The 18,983-nt window shown below is 56.9% G+C and overlaps 1 protein-coding gene and 1 non-coding gene across 2 annotated transcripts in view; both read left to right on the plus strand.

Annotated features, from left to right (window-relative positions):
* EP400 (E1A binding protein p400) overlaps positions 1-18,983 on the plus strand; it is a 104,432-nt gene that overhangs the window by 61,164 nt on the left and 24,285 nt on the right. The window contains exons 33-48 of the mRNA XM_057305904.1: positions 702-898; positions 3,892-4,003; positions 4,184-4,327; positions 7,745-7,885; positions 8,095-8,178; positions 8,498-8,632; positions 8,873-8,917; positions 8,997-9,150; positions 9,377-9,618; positions 9,713-9,886; positions 12,001-12,137; positions 12,276-12,332; positions 15,050-15,128; positions 15,216-15,467; positions 16,418-16,463; positions 16,538-16,647. Coding sequence (XP_057161887.1) covers positions 702-898; positions 3,892-4,003; positions 4,184-4,327; positions 7,745-7,885; positions 8,095-8,178; positions 8,498-8,632; positions 8,873-8,917; positions 8,997-9,150; positions 9,377-9,618; positions 9,713-9,886; positions 12,001-12,137; positions 12,276-12,332; positions 15,050-15,128; positions 15,216-15,467; positions 16,418-16,463; positions 16,538-16,647 — 2,109 coding nt within the window. The remainder of the gene's footprint in view (positions 1-701; positions 899-3,891; positions 4,004-4,183; positions 4,328-7,744; positions 7,886-8,094; positions 8,179-8,497; positions 8,633-8,872; positions 8,918-8,996; positions 9,151-9,376; positions 9,619-9,712; positions 9,887-12,000; positions 12,138-12,275; positions 12,333-15,049; positions 15,129-15,215; positions 15,468-16,417; positions 16,464-16,537; positions 16,648-18,983) is intronic.
* LOC113267127 (small nucleolar RNA SNORA49) lies at positions 349-481 on the plus strand. The gene has a single exon (XR_003320604.2). It is a non-coding gene; the product is annotated as a small nucleolar RNA SNORA49 (small nucleolar RNA).

Genomic DNA, 18,983 nt, shown 5'->3' on the forward strand with positions numbered 1-18,983 from the left:
TGCTGGGTGGCACCATCCCGAGTGTTCGTGGGCATGACTGCGAGGTGGCCATCAGAGCATTCAGAATGGGATTTACTAGCACAGCAGAGTGCTTCCGCCAGAAGCAGGCTGCCAGACCGTGTGATCCCGCACACATGGGACTTTTCATCCGCATGCACATACACTGAGCAGGGCCCGGAAGGAGATGCAGCACGGGGTTAACAAACAAGTTTTTTTGGTAGTGACGTAACAGATCACACGTGGACTCTGGGAAGAAGAGCCGTCCCTGTGACGGTCTGGTCTGGTGCTGAGATCACTGCAGAGAGCAGCGCCCAAGGAGGCTGAGCCTCTGTCCGGCATATTTCCCTGCTCCCTCAGCCTTACTCCCGGGCCTTTTGCTGTGAAGTGCCCCGGCATTGCCTGAGGGTACAGGACCGAGCACACGTCCCTCCCCAGGAAGACTCTGTGTGTTCTTCTGGGGCCTACGGGTTGAGCTGACAGTCCATGTCAGGTGGAGTCTGACGTTTTTCTTTTGTCGGTGAGGCCCGGCCTGTGTAGAGTGTGTGGGGGTGTCTGTGGTCAGTAAGCAGGAGATGGCGTGGATGCATGCATCAGAGCCAGGACGGCCAGACGTTTGTTCCTGGCTGGGAGGTGTCAGGAAGTGTCCCAGCCGTCCCAGCGTTTACCAGAGGAGCTAACCCGAGGGCTTTACTTCATCTCAGGAACTGATGAGGAGTTTCAACAGAGATAGGAGGATTTTCTGCGCCATCCTGTCGACCCACAGCCGAGCCACGGGCGTGAGCCTGGTGGAGGCCGACGCGGTGGTGTTCTACGACAACGACCTGAACCCTGTGATGGATGCCAAGGCCCAGGAGTGGTGCGAGCGGATCGGGAGGCGCAAGGACGTCCACATTTACAGGTGAGGGTGCCGGGCACAACAGGGAGTCCAGGGAGGCCTGGGTGCAGGAGGCGCTGGAGCAGAAGCACCCCATGGAGTCAAGTAGACCCTGCAACTTGTTCCAGAAGTTTCTGCTGCATCGTTTGTCTTTTCTGAGGCAGATTTCTGTTCTTGTTGCTCTATCTATTCTTTCTTTAGGCCCAGCATATGCTCAGTTTATGATTAGTTTGCTTGAAACCACACTCGAATCACATCACTTAGGCACAACCTGCCGCGCCGTCAGCGCGTATCTGTTGTGCCTCTTCTTGAGCCCCTGGCCCTCAGAAGGGTGGTTTATGTTTCAGTGTTTCACTTACTGTCCGATGTGAGTTCTCCGTCAGTAAAATGACAGCTGAAAGAATTGAGATCCGTGTGTACTGCCTCCACGCACTCTGTCACGGGCCCTGCACGTAACCGAGGAAAGTGGAGAAGGCTCTCTGCCGTACTTCTGACCTGCAGAAGCATGTAGTACGGTAGTAATAACAGCAGATCTCCGGTTCGCGCTAGCACTCGATGGCCCCACCCGTGTTCCGGCGCGTATGTGGTGCCAGCGGCTGGGAGCGCGGCGGGCACTGTGTGAGAGGCCCCGGCCTGTGCGTGTGACCGCTCACTTCTTCCACCGAGGCAGAGTCCTGCCTCCAAAGGCCGAGTTTAAGTAGCTGCATTACTACGTTCTGAGGTCCGCGGAGAAGTATCCCTCAGATAGAAATGAGTGACATTTTGCTGTGCGTCTTTCCAGGCATCTTTCTCATTGTCTGGACGGCTCATGCCGACAGTGTTGCTTGTTAATCCCCTTTTCTTTCAATGGCTCATCGTGAGTGTGTCTCCCTGCTGGTCAGCTCGTCTGCTGTGCCGTGTGTGTTGTGTGAGCAGCGTTTTCCTGAGTGACCCTTTTAGCAGTTACTGAACTCGTTGACCCTTTAGCAGTTACTAGCCAGAAATGGGAAAGCTGTTCTGTTCTCAGTAATTGTAATCCACGAATCAGGAACAGTCTTGGCAGTAAAGGTGCAGGATGTGTAGGAAACAAGAATAAAATTGTGCAAAATGTGGTAAGATGTGAGTTGGAGACTGAGCTGTGTTCTGGGACAGGAAGACCTGGTGTGTGAAACGTGCTTCCCTCAAAGTGACGTTAACACGTAGAACAGTTTTAAGGAAAGCCGTCATTGTGGGTGTTTGCGTACGTACGTGTGCACCCGTGAGTGAGTAATTTATTTATTTTTAAATATTTTATTTATTTGAGAGGGAGAGAAAGAGAGTGCACACGTGAGTGGGAGAAGGGGCAGACGGAGAAGCAGGCTCCCCGCTGAGCATGGAGCCCGACGCGGGGCTTGGTTCCAGGACCCCGGGATGGTGACCTGACCTGAAGGCAGACGCTCAACCGACTGAGCCACCCAGGCACCCCTGGATAAAGTGGTTTTTATTTTTTATTTTTTATTATTTTTTTAAATTTGAGTCTGTTCTTTTTTTTTTTATAATAATTTTTTATTATGTTAGTCACCATACAGTATATCCCAAGTTTTTGATGTAAAGTTCCATGATTCGTTACTTGCGTAGAACACCCAGTGCTCCATGCAATACGTGCCCTCCTGGTTTTTAAAGTGTATTTGGGGTGAACGGTAGCTGATAAGAGCCAGTGGAAACGCTGGCAAGGGTTGCAGCGGAGAGGCGTGGGGGAAGGCACGTCATCAGAGGGGGAGCCGTGAACAGCACGGCTGTGAGCCGGGGGGTGGGGTTCCAGCTTCATTGGAGTGCCGGTTGTTTCACGCGTGTTGCTGACCCTGCGGACTGTGAGGAAGAGCTGGGGTCGGAGCGCTATGCCCGCTTTATGGCCAGAGTGCCAGCCCCCGGGTCAGGTACGCAGGCGTAGAAACAAAGCGGCAGGCTTAGCTTAGTATCGACGAGATGATTCCTGTGGCTTGAAGGGGTCCCTTAAGCCAAACAGAAAGCTCGAAGGGAAGGAAAGGCAGACTTATCTGACTGCACTGAAATGAAAACTTAAGTTTTGGTTTGCCAAAAGATGCCATAAATAAAGCTCTAATGGGCAAATAATAGACTGGGACAATTATTTGCAATTCTCACAACAGACAGAGGCTTAGATAGCTCTTATGGGAGTTGAGAAGAAAGATAAACGAGCCCTTCTTCAAGAAAGGGGGGAGTTACCCGAGCATCTGAACGGGCCATTCCAGCTGCCCACACATGTGCCGGGACACCCAGACTCGGCATCCGGAGGGTAGGTGGCTCTCTGTGGGATGGCCTTTGTTACGCCACCTGGACGGGACAGCAGTGGGCACAGCTGCTGGCGGTGCTGGCCGAGGGAGTGCCTGCCCCTGACTGGGCACGTGGGGTTGGGGCACATCAGGTAAGCAAGGTCTGCCGAACTGGAGATTGTGCGTGCCCTTTGTCCCCAGCATTTCCCTCCAGGGAGCCCGGCCCATGGCGTCACTGGTTACTGTAGCTTGTTCACACAGCACGCAGTGGGAACCAGAGAATGCCCGTGCTTGGGTTACAGCCATATCCCGGGCATCAAGCAGCCACCGGAACCATTTGGGGATGGGGCTGGGGGGGTCTCTGCAGCACACCACTGGGTGAGAATGCAAAATGCAGACACGCGTGCGGTGAAGCAGATGCTGCCCTGCATTGTGCGTAGCCTTGACTGTGTGAAGATGAGGGGTGTGTCGTATAAGTGGGCGTGCCAGGCTGTCCACACTGGGGACGGCAGGTGCTCCAGATGCGGTCCTCCTGGGGAGGTCCTCCTGGACATTTCTAGATGTGGCAGGGGAGGTGGGGGTGGCTAGAGCTGGGGTGGGAGAGGTGACCCTGACCACCACATAGGGATGCCCCGAGCACACGGAGAGCTTCGTGGCTCCTGCCCAAGCGTCCAGGGTGCTGTGCCACCAGGACTCCCACACCCCAACTGCTCGTGGCATTGTGCTTCTGGGGGCCCAGCTGTCATTGTACACGCGTCTGTTTTATAGGCTTGTGAGTGGTAACTCCATTGAAGAGAAGCTGTTGAAAAACGGAACCAAAGACCTGATCCGGGAAGTAGCCGCTCAGGGCAACGACTACTCCATGGCCTTCCTGACGCAGGTGCCCGTCACTGGCGTGCAGTCCTCGTGGTTGCTGCGTGGTGAGGGTGGGGGGCGGGCAACACAGCTTAACACGTGTGGATGAGGAATCACTGGGCAGTTTCCCTGGTGATGCGGTCTGATGCTCAGGTGAGGCTCTGACCCATTTCTGGCTGGACAATAATGAGTGTTTCGTGTGCAGCGGACCATCCAGGAGCTGTTTGAGGTGTGCTCTCCCACTGATGATGCCGGCTTCCCAGTGAAGGCTGAGGAGTTTGTGGTCCTTTCTCAGGAGCCTTCTGCCACAGAAATCATCGCACCCAAAATTGCAAGACCTTTCATTGAGGTGAGGACAGATGACTGCCCTGGAGGTCACAGAGGATTTGCCGCACCTGCTGTAGGCCCTGAGTGCCCCGCCTGTTCTATAGGCCCCCCTCGCTCAGCCTTACCACACCCCTCCTGCCTGCTTTCTTTCTCTTGTGGGCATTTTCGTCTGGAAAAGCGGGTAAAAAGCAGTGGAGAGTCTGGGGGCCTCAACACCTGCTGCCCAGCTCAGCAGCCATCCATGTCCTCATCGGCTCTTCCCAAGCCACACTGCCTCCCCTGAGCCGTAGCTGGCAGCTGGCAGTGTGGAGCGCCTTGCCTGTCCTGTCTGACCTACTTCGTCCGCCCTGCCCTGCCTGTCCCCACGGCCTGCTGTTTCAGCTCCTGTCTGAGAGGAGCCCTGTGTGCGAGTGTGTGGTGCACACCCGATTCTGAGGACAGTCCAAAGGAGAACATAAACGATCTCGTTAATGGCTTCTTATGTTGGTTACTTGTTGAAATGATATTTGGGTGTATCAGGTTAAATAAAATCCTTCCCTTTACACGTTTAACACGTGAGCAAGAAATGTTAGATTACACACATGGTTTGTGTGCTGCTGCTTTTGGGTAGTGCTGCTGTGTAGACACACCGTGGATGCGCTGTTGGGGCCACGTCCCCTCCTGCCCTGCCTCGTGGAGTAGCCTGGCTGTAGCTCCCCCCAGGACTCCCCTTCCCCTTGCCCTCCTCGGGGGGGGGGAGTTCATCCCCTCCTTCCTGGGTGTCGGTTTCCAGGCTCTTGGCCTTGGAGGGATCCCTGTATCCTGGGATCCTAGAAGGCTGCACTGGCTCGCCTGTGGCACCCCTCCACCCCCGTCTGCGTCCTCGCACTCTTGGTGAGGAGGACTTGCCGCAGCCTTGGCTGTTTTAACAGTTCTAATTTGGTTGAGAAGTAATAAATGTGTGTGGTAAAACGTTCGAAAATTGATGAGACACAGGTGTCCCACACCAGACCCTCCCTCCCTGCTCAATGATGACCACTTGATGCGGGTCCTCCTGCCTCCTTCCTGGAGTTTCCCACGTACAATGACCCCCACACAGAGACACCGTATGGCTCCTTCTGCATCTGGAGGGACACCTAGATTGACCCCATTCTTTTAAAAACAGGTGTTATGTGCATGAGGTTAAAAAGAAAAAGTCGATTCTCTCCCAGAAATAATGATGTCTCCTTTGAAAGTCTTGTACGTGTCCTGGGAGAGAAACGAGAGGCAGGAGGGTGTGTGTGAGGAGCGTGGTGCTCTGTGTGCGGTTGTCTTGGGGACACATGCGTACCGCGCGGAGCAGCAGGCTGGCTCAGCACACAGGTGCTGCCGAAGTCTATTCGCTGAACGTTCTGCCGTGAGTCGGGCATGTTCTAGGCAGTAGGGACCTAGCGTTGAATAAAAGACATCGTGTATCATCCCCCTGTCTCCCCCCCGCCCCCCGCCCCGCCGAAGCTTGCATTCCAATAAGAGGAGAGACTGTAAACCAGCAGATGAGTAGAACAGGGACTCTCCCTGCTGAGGCGATGGGCAGTGCTGAGAGCCCCGCAGATGGCGGGTGATGTCCAGGGAGGGGCGGTGTGGGCAGAGGGACAGTACGGGCGGCAGGGGGTCAGCAGGGGATGAGGGGCGCGGGTGGTGGGGCCTGGCCATGTTCTTAAAGACGTCCGCTGGCTCCGTGCTGAGTCTGGATTGTGGGGGCCGGAGCAGAGGTCAGCGGCAGGGGTGCGGCCAGAGCAGCCACGCACTGAGCCACGGTACCAGGATGACTTCCCAGATGCCCGCATAGCCTGGGACGTCTCCAGCAGGGGTGATGCTCTTCAGAGGATTTGTGCAGGGCAGTGGCTTTCGGTGAAAGTTTTGTTGAAGCACGGGAACCGCCTGAGAAGTACGCACATCACAGAGAATCAGCTGGAGAGGGCGCTTTGGGGGAAGCCCCCCGGAAATAGCCTGCCCCCCTCACCACTCCCGTTCCCCGAGGGCTGCTTTTCTGTCTCCGGACCACCCGGCTGCCCGTGCGGGTGTGGCTTCTGGTCGAGGGTCGTGGTCGTTCTCGTGGCCGTACGACGCTCTGCTCCACCGGTCGTGATGCCCTTCTCCGGCCCGCCGTCTGTGTTTTGAGTCCTGCGTCTGTGAATGTTTTCTACGTCTCTTAGCAGACGCATGCATGCCTCTCTGCTAACTTTTGGGTAGTGCACCTTGGGGTGGGGCCCCCGGGTCCTCGGTGAGCGTGGGTGTGACCCACAGCAGCCGCCCAGCAGTTTTCCCAGCCGGCCAAGCCGATCTGTCTTCGGTCAGCCGCGTAGGAGTTGAGGCGAGGCGTGTGGTCCCAGCACTGTGCTGGCGGGTGCGGGCCATGTCTGCCTGGATTTGCCTCTTGCTGGCGGCCCGTGAAGTTGTGTGTTTCCTGGCAGCAGCTACTTTCTTGTGAGGTGTTCGCTCACATCTTCCCCCCTTTTTTTGGTTAACTGGGCTGTTTCTTTTCCTCAGTGGTTTGTTGGTGTTCTTTCTGTGTCTGGATGGATACGTGTAGAATACCTTCCTGCACTCTGCGGTCTGCCTTGTGGAATGCTCTCAGTGAGCAGGAACTCTGCGGTCTGGAGCCACCCAGCGGCCCGTCTTTATCATGGTTGCTGCTCTTGTGTGCTGCTTAGAGACCTTCTCCTGACTGCGGGTCGTTAGGACGTTCTCCCTTGTCTTCCTCTGGGTGTTTCAGTGTTTATTCTTTGTACTCAGACGTGTGGTCTGTGTGCGGTGTGAGGTCAGGTTACATTATAAACTGCAGATTTTGCTAAGTCACCAAGAAAAGAGGTTGTGCATCTCCTAATGGACACCCGGTAAGCAGAGCTTGTTGGGTCGCGCCCGCTGCGCGAGTGTGCCCCCCCAAGGCCACCTGCGCCCGTCAGGCCTGAGCTCCTGGCTGGGGAAAGGCGGTGCCTTCCTTTCGTTGGTGCTCTGGGTGAGTGCTGGTGCTGACCGTCCTACACACCTGTTCTCTGCAGGCTTGGTTTTGGTGGCCGTGACACTGGGTGTCTCCTGTTAATGTCGACAGTGGCCCGTGTCTCGTGCACCGTGAAGAATCGTTCCTGTTTGTCAGAGCCGTGGTCACGATGTGTGTCGGGTGTGAGGTTGAACGAGGTGCGCCGTCGTGCTCTTGCTCGGGGTCGGGGGCTTCGTGGTGTGGCAGCTCTTCCCTGGGGCTTGCTGTCCAGCGTCGCCATGAGCCGCTCCCACTCATCCCCTGCCTCCCCCAGTGCTTCCTTCTCCAGGCACGAGTGGGGCCTGAGCGAGAGCGCGTTACCGCTGGCAGGCTCCACGTGCGGTGGAGATCTGTCTTGTTGGTGTTATGTAGGGCAGCTCCTTTCCAAAACCCTGTAATTTAAAACCATGTGAAAGTAATATAAACACGTAATTTCTTTAGGCCCTCAAGAGCATTGAGTATCTGGAAGAAGATGCCCAGAAACCCGAGGAGGAAGCCGTGCCGGGGTCGTCTGGCTCCGACAGCCCAGGCTGGAGCGAAGAGCCGTCGCAGCTGGAGGAGTTAGCGGACTTTATGGAGCAGGTTTGGGCGCTTTCTCGTGTCTACTTCCACGTAATTCCTTTCCATACACCTTGATGTTTTAAACATTTGACGCTTCTGTGAAATTTTCCTTGGTCGCTTTGAGTAAGAATAATCACTGTCTTGATTCAAGCCTTGGTGGGGGTCGTACGAGGACCTTAACCTTTGTTAACTTGCTGTTAACCCCGTTCAAACAATGATTTTTGAAACAGCTTACACCTATTGAGAAATATGCTCTGAATTATCTGGAATTGTTCCACACGCCGACTGGTCCAGAGAAGGAGGGGAACAGCGAGGTAAGGGCGGGCTCAGCCTTCAGAGTCAAATGGCCTGAGTAAATGTGTCTTGCGTGGAATTAAAGGAATGAAAACCAAACCCACCCGTGTAGAAATAGATTAAAAATCAAGTCTGGGAAAACCCCAGGGAACGATTCTCGCTGGGAGCAGCTCAGTGCTTGATGGAGGACTATGTGTTGGGGGCGGGAAGGGGTCCAAAGCACGTGGACCTGTAGCTGGACAGGGGCTCGGCTCATAATGGCACGAGCCAGGGGCGAGCTGGGTCGTGGGGCCTGCCGCGGCTGAGTCTCAGGGCCCCTCTCCGTGGTCTGCCTGCCAGGATGCCGTGCTGACGGCCGTGAGGGCGTGGGAGGCCCAGAACGCAAGGGCGCTGCGGGAGAGGGAGGCGCAGGCGCTGCAGGACCAGGAGCAGGAGCAGCTTCTCACCTACACGAGGGAGGACGCCTACAATGCGGTATGTGGGGCTCAGGGTCCAGCGCGTTTCCGTGAGACGAAGCCCTTCTCGGTGTCCGACAGCTGTTGTGTGATGCTTGACCCTCAGTTACAGATTTCTGGTTACACTTGGGCTTTCCCCGAATGTGGTTAAATCGTGTCATAGGTACTTTGAAGACCTACTAAGCACGCAGGTAGATAGTTGGTGGCCCGCAGCGTGCCTCTGAGACTATCAAACTGAAACGCTGCCCCTCTCCTGTAGGAGTACGTCTGTGAAGGTGCCGACGGGCAGATGGAAGTCATGCCGGTGAGTGCCCGTCTCCCGCGTGTCGGGGGGGCCGCCTTCCCGGAGTTGTGCAGCTCACAGCTCTCCCTTCTCCGCGCAGCTCTGGACGCCGCCCACACCCCCCCAGGATGACAACGACATCTACGTGGACCCAGTCCTGTGTCTCACGTACGAAACCACGCCCATCCCAGAGTCCAAGCTGCCTCCCGTGTACGTGAGGAAGGAGCGCAGGCGGCACCGCACGGACCCCTCAGGTGCGCACCCCGCGGCCAGGCTTGCGTGTCCGGTTGCTTTGTGCTCGTGGGCAGGGAGGCAGCTTTGTGCTTACAGTCCGCTTGGTGTAAAAGCAAGAGAGTAGATTTGTCTCCACCGAGGCTCCTTCGTGCTGGGCCTCCCCAGTGGTCCTTCTTGTTCCCGTTTCCTCGCTCGCGAAGGCAGTCTTCTCGGTGACTGCCTCGCTGAGAAAGGCTCTCTGTCCAGTTGCAGGCAGGAAGAAGAAGCAGCGCCACGGGGAGCCGGTCGTCCCTCCTCGCTCGCTGTTTGACCGTGCGACGCCCGGCATGTTGAAAATGAGACGGGAAGGGAAGGAGCAGAAGAAGAACATTCTGTTGAAGCAGCAAACACAGTTTGCCAAGCCTTTGCCAACTTTTGCCAAACCAACAGCCGAGTCGGGCCCAGACAACCCTGAGTGGCTCATCAGCGAGGACTGGGCGCTGCTGCAGGTAAGCGCAGCCCACAGTCCACATCCGGCCCCCTCCCGTGCATGTCCCGCGGCCACAGCTCGCTGACCTGTGTACCTGCAACCCGGTCCTGCAGGCCGTGAAGCAGCTGCTGGAACTGCCCCTGAACCTCACCATCGTGTCCCCGGCCCACACGCCCAACTGGGACCTTGTCAGTGACGTCGTCAACTCCTGCAGCCGCATCTACCGCTCTTCCAAGCAGTGCCGGAGCCGCTACGAGAACGTGCTCATTCCGAGGGAGGAGGGGAAGGTGAGGGCAGACCCTTGTACTCGCATGACCGCAGAACTCCAGCCCCGGGGCTCAGTGGAGGCTGGCGAGGCAGGAGGCCTGTGCTGCGCCTGGCGTGTGCTGCACACACCTGCCCCAGCTGCAAGCAGTGCACGCAGTGGCCCTGGGCCTGAGAGCTTGCCCGACGTGCCTAGAAAATTCCAGGTGCCATCTGGAGGCTCCCGTGCCACCCAAGAGCTGGTCCTACCTTCGTTTCTTTCTCCTTTTTTTTTTTTTTTTTTTTAAAGGCATCAGGTGAACGGAAGTGCCTTTGTTAGGCTCTGTTGGCTTATTTGAAGAGAAGCCTGTTGTTGCCTCCTGTGCCGTTGCTCTGGGCTCCCACCAGTCCCGTCGGCTGCCGCGGTGGTGGAACCAGCTCTGGACGCTGGGTCCCGTGGACCGTGTGTGTTGCACAGGCCAAGGACACAGAGGCTGGGTACTCGGTGTCTTTCCCAGGAAGCCCGCAGTGGCGGCAGCCTGGCCCCCCGAGAGCCAGCCGTCTCGTGGTTTCCACTCGCGTGCCTCTTGTTCCTCTCGAGCCGAGAGGGTCTCTTTCTGTTTCTCCATCTGCTACCTTCACCGTTTCCCCTTCTTGCCACTCGCCCATCTGCCTGCGCTCTGGAGAACGTCCCAGGCCTGTGCACAGAAGGGGTACGCGTGTGGTGGGCTGATGGCATTGACAAGGGTCCCATGGAGCCCGCTGCGTGTGACGGACGGTGCGGGGCAGATGCGGCGTGAAGATCATGCTTCTGCCATCGCCTCTGTCCTCATGTTCCTGAAAGCACTTTTCTTGAGGCATTTATTAGCTTTTTGTGTGAAAACGAGAAAAGCAAGTATTTCTCCCAATACCGTTTGTGGCACCTTGATCAACAAAGCTTCGTGGAATCCTGTGTTTAGTCTGTCGTGTGTTGGAAGCACTTGTAGCGACAGCTGTAATGTTAATGTGGGAAAACACGGAGGTGAAGCTCTGTCTTCCATTACAGCTCCTGTGAGAAGCTAATCTAGAGAGAAAGGCAAAAATGCATGTGTTAGATTTGCAGGTGACATGGATAAATGGGCAGGCAGCCGTGCAGAAGGCCACGTGATGGGGTCAGAACCAGCCGGGAGGTTGGTGTTCGCAGACATGTGCTGGTGGCAGCGTGTGGGGTGAGACAGGGCAGGAGCCCCTCCCGCCTGCCGTGACCTGGGCTCACCGTCGGCTGTTCGTGTGACTTACCTGATCTTACTCTTGCTCTGCCTTTTTTCCTTCACTTTTCTGTGACACGGGGGTGCTCACAGATGCGGTCCCCTGTTCAGGACCCTCCTTGGCTGGTCTCTGGTCTTGTTGTTCTGAGTTTCCTCTGACGTGGCTCTCCTTGATACAAAGCCTTCACTTAGCACAAATGACGTAGGAAGGTGCGTATGCACGGCCTCCTGTGTATGGTTCTTACTGTGCGTGGCAGTCTCCATCCGTGCGCTGTGTCTGACTCCCAGTTCCAGGGCAGTCAGAGCCTGGAGATGCAGGGGAGGGTCCCAGGGAAGCCCTGCGGCCCAGCCGTGACTTGTTGCTAACAGGCACGCTGGCTTTACACATTCTGCGTCCCGAGACTGGAGTTTTCTCTCTGGCACGAGGGGTTGCTCTGAAGTTCTGTGGGATGCTGAGTTGTCTTGGGAGCAAGCAGGTGCTTGGCTTAACTGTAGGATTTATGCTGGAGAGATTACCAGGCACAGGGATTGCCCTGAAGCCCCCTGAGAGCAGACTCGCACACCACCCAGCGCCTCTCCCCTTCCCTGTGCACCGTGGGCGGAGCCTGCGGGAGGGCAGCCGCTGCTCACTCCGGGGTCTGTCACCAACGGAGGTGCACTGGCTCTGCCTCACTTGCTGTGTGACCTCGGGCACTTTGCCCAACAGTCGTCTTTCCCTGCAAAGGCAGGGAGTCCTCCTGCTCGGGGTGACGTGCAAGGTGACGTGTGGAGAGGAACAGTGTTTGCAGGCGGTGGGCGGAGGTGGTGTTGAGCCTCGGGAAGAAGGAACTGGGTTTAGTCTGGGAGGTTTGAGGTCAGGCCTCCAGACCGGCCACCATCTGACTGATGTACTGCCGTGGGTTTTGTCTCAGAGTAAGAACAACCGGCCCCTACGCACAGGCCAGATGTATGCCCAGGATGAGAACGCCACGCACACGCAGCTGTACACGAGCCACTTTGACCTGATGAAGATGACGGCCGGCAAGAGAAGCCCCCCCATCAAGCCTCTGTATGCTCCCTGCGTCCTTACCGCCCCTGCCCCGCGACGAGCTGGTGCTGGGATGCCGGCTTGCGCGTGTCGGTCATGCTGCCTTCTTTGGCAGCTCTTTCTTGTTTGGTAACCATTGTCTCCTTTTCTGTGTTGCAGGCTTGGCATGAATCCCTTCCAGAAAAACCCCAAGCATGCCTCCGTGTTGGCAGAAAGGTATTTCTGTATTTTCCACTATTGGAAATGATCTCATTTGAGTGTTAAACCCAGTGTGGTCAGCGAGTCATGCAGTCTGTGGTCCCGGCAGGGCCGGGGGCGGGCATGGCGTTGCCGTGACGAGGGTCTGTCCCTGCCTGCAGGCTGTGGGGGACACGGGTGGACATGACGGGGCTGTGGGAGAGGCTTTCTCCTTTCTCGGCCTTGCCCGCCTCTAATCTGGCATGTGTTTGATTGGTTCCACCCTAAAAGTACATCCAGCGTAGCGGTGAACGTACTTGCCTTGAAACGGAGTGAGAGCGAGAAGAGGACTGACGAGAGGATGGGCAGGGAGACGCTGGGTGTGCGGGCAGGTGCAGCGGGCCTACTCGGGAGCTGAGTGTGGGGTGTGCGGGTGTTCACACACTCCCCGTGCTTTTGGATGTTTGCTTTATGATGAGGTGGTGGGAAGCGCATGTCCAGATGAAGCCTGGGTGCTCGTCTGGCTCAAGCCTTCGTGGTTGCCCAAGGGAGGGTCTGCAGTATGCCGAGGGCCCTGCTTCCACCTTAATTGCTCTCAGCGTGGCCCCCAGTGGGGCGCATCTCTGCTGAGACCGCCGACGGCCCCTCCTGGCTGCTCCGAGGCGGCTCACGGCCTGTGCTGCCATCTGTCTCTGTGGGCCTGGCCTCCACAGGCTGCTCCCTGCTTCACGGCTGTGCCCTGCCGCTCCTGCCTGGGGCAGTTTTCCTGGACGTCTGCGTGGTTCGGGCCCAGGACCCCCTCACACATCACCTTCCCCACCTTGTTGACAGTTGCACCCTGACCCTGTGTTTTCCTTCACAGCACGAATGGTCTTTGCATTCTTTACTTGAGTTGGTGGATTGTCTGTGTGCCTGTGGCTGTAGGGATTCTGAATCTGGGAGCACAGAGCAGACGTCAGTGTGTGTTTGTGGATGAAATGAACGGAGCGTTTCACACAACTAGCATGTGTTGGCAAGCTGCATGCCTAGCACTCTGCCGGGCCCAGGGTTGAGTGTTGAGCAGAAGGGCGTGTTCTTCTTTTCATACCCGCGAGACGCAAACTCAGAGTGATCTTATAGAGGTTGAGAATCCATCCTGCAGGTGGATGGAACAGCCTGGAGGAACCAAGGGGGGTCTGGGGGGAGGAGACAAGGGGGTGTTCCTACTGGATGTCACCCCAATGTGAGGGGATGTCGGATTTGCAGTGGGGGGGCCCAGGGAGAGGCGTTACAAGGCAGGGCCACAGGACAAGCACGACGGGGCCTGGGGTTGCATCTCCAAGGTGGGGAGCAGGCGAGCAGGGGGCAGGTATGCTGGGGGCGGCAGTGCTGAGGAGGCCGAGGGCTTCAGTGGGAACAGGTTCAGTGTGAAGCCCTACAGCAGTGAGGCGGACAGAGACTGGGAGGTGAGCGCAGGCCTGCGGTGTCCTGGGGCTCAGGTTGGTTTCTGTGTTTGGCGTAGACTGGGGGGATGGATCCCCCGTGGGCCGGTGGACATGACTGGAAGGTGGAGAGATGAGGGGAGAGGAGAACTGAGCGTGTGGTCCACAGATGGGTGGGGACTCAGCCTTCTGCAGTCAGGGTGTCCTCTGGGGATCTCAAGGTGGCAGCCAAGGGCCAGGGTCTGTGAGGAGTCAGGGGCCAGGCCATACACAAAGGAGGAGGAAGTGACGCCAGCTGGCCTGGCTGGGGTCCTTGCTGTGCACAGCTTGGGTTTCTCTCTCGGTGGTGGAGAACTTGGGCCCCACCTGGAGCTGGCAGGCCAGGGGAGCCTGGCATGGGTGTAGCTTGGCCAAGTGTGATGGAGGGAGCGTTGGAGGATGGCCTGCATATTCATGTGAGAGCGGAGACGTGGTGGGGTATCTGGGCAGACTTACGTGGTTGAGGTCAGAGAATGGATAAGAAGTCACCGAGTGAGCTGGGATGAGCGATGGCGGTTGGGAGGGGCTGACGTGCAGCACCAGACAGGGGTGGCATGGCCTGGGCCCTGCAGGGCAGGGGAGGCCTGGAGGCGGAGAGAGTGATGTACATGAGGTCTTAAGCAAAGCTAGGCTCTCTGTGGTAAGAGGAATCAAAGAAGTGAGTAGGTCATGGTAGTTGGGGGGGGGTGGGCAGGAGCACGGGTTCTGAGAGAGGGTGGGGAGGCCTGTGGGGACCTCGTGGCACTGGGCTGTGAGGGGGCCCTCCCCTCCCCTGGGCTTTGCTGGTCAGCCTCTGCGTCTGGGGAGCCTGGTGCCACGGGAGGCAGCCTGGGCCTTGATATCAGTTCTCACGGACACAGGGACATTTGGCAGGCCAAAGTGGGACCTAGGGACACAGGGCTATGGACAACTCCTTGCTGGAGGACTGATGCTCCACTGGGGAGGGATGGAGGGAGGGCCCCGCTTGGAGCAGGTGGTCCATTTGGTGGGCTGGGTGGGAGGGGGCAGGTGGTTCACCATGAGGTGCACCCACAAACGTTTCGGGGCACCTGCGATCCCGGGCACTCTACTGGGTGCTGCTGTGGTGGACCAGGCCCAGGCCTGCTTTCTGGAAGGTTCTGTGTCGGAAGGGAATGGGAGATGTGGTCTTATACAACACAGGCAGCTTTTTTCTTCTTGAAGGGGATTTATAAGAACGCTTTCGCAGCTTGGGAGGCGAGAGCTTTGGGTTTCTGGAGTGTTCCTCTCCCTCAGACCGTGTCTGTTTATTTTTTTGTCTCTGCTCGTGTCTTTCAGTGGGATCAACTACGACAAACCACTGCCTCCCATTCAGGTTGCATCCCTCCGAGCGGAGCGAATTGCCAAAGAGAAAAAGGTGTGGGTACGGGGCCGCCTGGACGGGGCCGGGGTGGCGGGCGTGGTGGGCTCCTCCCCACGGCTCCTCTCCTCTCCTCTTCTGCAGGCCCTGGCCGATCAGCAGAAGGCACAACAGCCGCCTGTGGCCCAGCCCCCACCGCCCCCGCCGCAGCCGCAGCCCCCGCCGCCCCAGCAGCCACCCCCACCTCTACCCCAACCCCAGGCGGCGGGCAACCCGCAGCCTGCGGGGCCGCCAGCCGTCCAACCGCAGGCCCAGGCGCAGCCCCCGGCACAGCCCGCGCAGCCCCCGCCGAAGGTGCCCCCGGCGATCACAACGGTGGGCAGCGCCGCAGTGCTGGTGAGAAGGCACCTCTCCCTGGTGTGGGTGCCTGTGGGGACGTGGGGCAGGACGGTCTGTTCAGATGCAAGCACGTCTTCCTCAGAGTCAGCAGAGAGCCCCGCCTTTCCCTGGCGGGCGTGAGCATGCAGAGGGGCGCCCTCACCCATGCTCTGCCCGCTCCGCGCTCTTGCTGGCCGGGTTGTTAGTGGTGGTTTGGGAGGTGGAGGCGCCTGGGAAGTTTAGAGTTCGGTGGGATTTGGGAGGTGTCCCTGGCACGTCAGCCTGCAGATCTGGTAGTGTTCATGCCAGTGTGCAAGCCTCCCCTCAAACCTGGTGCATCATGTTCTTGCACACGCGTGTGCGTGAATCTTTGGTGCCCGTTAGAGAAAGGGGTGAAACAAATGCACAGAGAAGGGGCCGAAAGGCACACTCGTGAGCTCACGCGGATTGTGCTGCTGCCAGCGTGCTCTGTGTGCTCCTCTGCTGCGTGTGCCCGTGTCTGTGTGACATGAATGTTGGAGTCACATGGGGAGAATGCATGGGGCTGCCAGCCAGGTGTGGGCATGGTCCGTGCTCGTTTGTGGTTCTGTCTGCCGCAGAGGGATTGCCATGGGGCCTGGGCAGCCTGCCTCTGCAGTCAGAAAGCTGCTCACTCAGCCCCTGTTTCCATGGCCCCAGGGACACCGTGGTGGGTGGCCAGGCAGGGACTCTGCATGGAGCCCCCTCGCCCTGGGCTGCGGCCTGAGTGATGGGAGTTGGTGGGCAGAGAGCAGGCCACAGCGAGCATGGTGGGGGGGGGGGGGCTGGAGAGCCCATGCGGGGCGTGGGGGCGGGGAATGGTGGGGGTCGGCCCGTGTGGCCGCGTAGCCAGGCGGGAGTGTAGATGTGATTCGCATGAAGTGGAAACATTTGAGGTTTTGTGAAGGGGAGTTTGCACTCCATTTCAAACGGTTTTCTGTTTTCAGCAGGCGGGAGCCATTAAAACATCTGTTACGGGGACGAGCCTGCCAACGGGTAAGAAGCCCGAGATGCCCCTGTCAGAAATCTTGCTTTCCCCGCGCTCCTGTCTCACAGGTCTCTCCCCGCAGGCACCGTGAGCGGAAACGTCATCGTGAACACCATCGCGGGGGTCCCTGCCGCCACCTTCCAGTCCATTAACAAGCGCCTTGCGTCGCCCGCGGCACCGGGGGCCTTGACTGTGAGTCGCCCCTGCCCCTGGGCGCTTGTGGTAGCACCTGTGACCCGGGACCCTGTGAGAGTTGTTTGTCTGCTGTTTGGGGTTTTGTTTTGTTTTTAATTTGTTTAAAGTAAGCTTGACACCCACCATGGGGCTCAGACTCCTGATCCTGAGATCAAGAGTCGTGTGCTCTCCCGACTGAGCCTCCCAGGCACCCTGAAAGTTGTCTGCTTTGTAAAGAAGTGTCCCAGCAGTGCCGAAAATACTGGCACAGCTTGAATTTCCTAAGACAACGTGAACGTTCAGGAGTTCAGGAAATGGCTTGCATGGTGTGCTTGCTGAGGGAGGGTGTGTTGAGATCCCTGCTGACGGGGATTCTAGGAGGAAGGCAAGGTGTGAGGGCACATCTCTGACTGTGCTGGTGGGGTCCTTCATGTAGCGCAGGACAGCTTTGCTCGTCGGGGACACAGGGATGCAGAGATGGGCAATCTTGGGGGCACCATACAGGGGTGGGTAGCGTGGCATCACCCAAGGACGGGTGTGCTGTCGAGTGCATTGCCAGAGTGCGCGGGGGCCGGGTGGCGCACATCCAGACCCATGTGCAGGAGGCAGGGTGGTGCCAAACCTGGGCAGAGCCCTCAGACCCTCTGAGCACAGAACCAGAGGAGACCTTGCACACACCGAAAGACACACCCTGTGTCCAGCCACCTCCTCGCCTTGGTGTTCACCATAAATGACAAAAACAAACAACTGAGTTTAAGGAGATGAAATTTACATCTCCTTTCCCAGTTCAGTTACGTATCCGAAGGCAACACGTGCCGTGCATCAGCAGTGCCCTGGTGTCCCTGTTGGGTTCTGGAAAGTGTCTTTTCTACAAAGGTGTTGCTGTAGTAATTGAGACTACAGGGTGGTGTTGGCAAAAGGACGGGCACAACTTCATGGAATAGGATACAGGATCCAGAAGTAAACCCCTGGGTGTGTAGTTAACTGACTTTCAGTAGTGCTGAAGGAGTGCCAGGAGAAAGGGTAGTCTTCCAACAAGCGGTGCTGGAAGGACCATGTAGCCGTGTGCAGGACCAGGAACCGTGGTCTGTAACTGGCACCAGGTATGAAGAGTCCCTCAAGATCGGTCATAGACCTAAGTGTAAAACCCAGGACTACAAGAATTTTAGACAAAAATCAGAGGAGAACATCTTTGCTTCCTTGGGTTAGGCAAAGATTTCCTAGGATCCCAAAGCCCGTGAATCATGAAAGAAACATTAGTAAGTTAATCTTCATCAAAATCAACATCTGCTGTTTGAAAAACAGGAAGAAAATGGAAAGCATGGAACATAGTTGTAGAATACATGTGATAAGGCCTGGTTTGCAGATTCAGTGACGATTCTTCAATAATGAGAAAACACTATAAAACACAGACAAAAGATTAGAGCGGTCACTTCACCAGAGAAGCAACAAGGATAACAAATGTGAAAAGATGTTCAGCATTAATAGTCATCAGGGAAATCGCGTGAAAACCGCAGTGAGATGGGACGCCTGGGGGCTCAGTCGCTTGAGCGGCCGACACTTGTTTTGGCTCAGGTGGTGATCTCAGGGTCCTGGTATCTGGCTCTGCCCTGGGCTCCGTCCTGGGCTCTGCGCTGGGCATGGCACCTGCTTTAGAATCTCTCCCTCTGCCCCTGCCCCCTCTTTAAAAAAAAAAAAAAAGAAAGGCACAGTGAGAAGCCACCATGTGTCTCTGGGAGTGACTTTAGAAACAGAAACGTGGCCGTGGCGGACGCTGGCAACGAAGCAGCACGGCTGGAGCCCACGTTGCTGACGGCTCGCAAAAATCTTAGAGTCACCTGGGAAGTCGGCCGCTTCTGATGAACGTACACTTTACAGCCTAGCACTTCCACGCCTGGGTTTTCCCCCAAGGGAAGTAAAAACATACATCTGCACAGGAAAACCTGAATGTGACTGTGTCTGGTGGCTTTATTTATGATTACTAAGGAAGGAAACAAGCCAGAGGGCCTTCCGCAGACACATGGACACCATCTAGGGCTACCCAGCAATACGAGGGACTGAGCTGCTGGGCTGAGCAACAGGGTGGGCGACTCTCAAACACATTGTGCTGTGATGAGAGTTTCAGAAGGCGTCGTATGCTGCATGTCCGTTTAACGTGGAAAATGCAAGATCGCAGGGACAGGAAACAGTATGTTCTGTGTCTGGATCGTGGTGTCTCCCTGGCTGTGTCTGCGTTCGGGAACATTCATGGGTCCGTATACCTGAAGCGGGTGAGTTATACTGTATGTAAATTATACTTTAATCTTGCTTTAAAAATTAGAATATTCTCTAATACAGTACATATGAAAGGTTTT

The sequence above is a fragment of the Ursus arctos genome, unplaced genomic scaffold, assembly GCF_023065955.2.
Source record: "Ursus arctos isolate Adak ecotype North America unplaced genomic scaffold, UrsArc2.0 scaffold_34, whole genome shotgun sequence".
Classification (NCBI taxonomy): Eukaryota; Metazoa; Chordata; class Mammalia; order Carnivora; family Ursidae; genus Ursus; species Ursus arctos.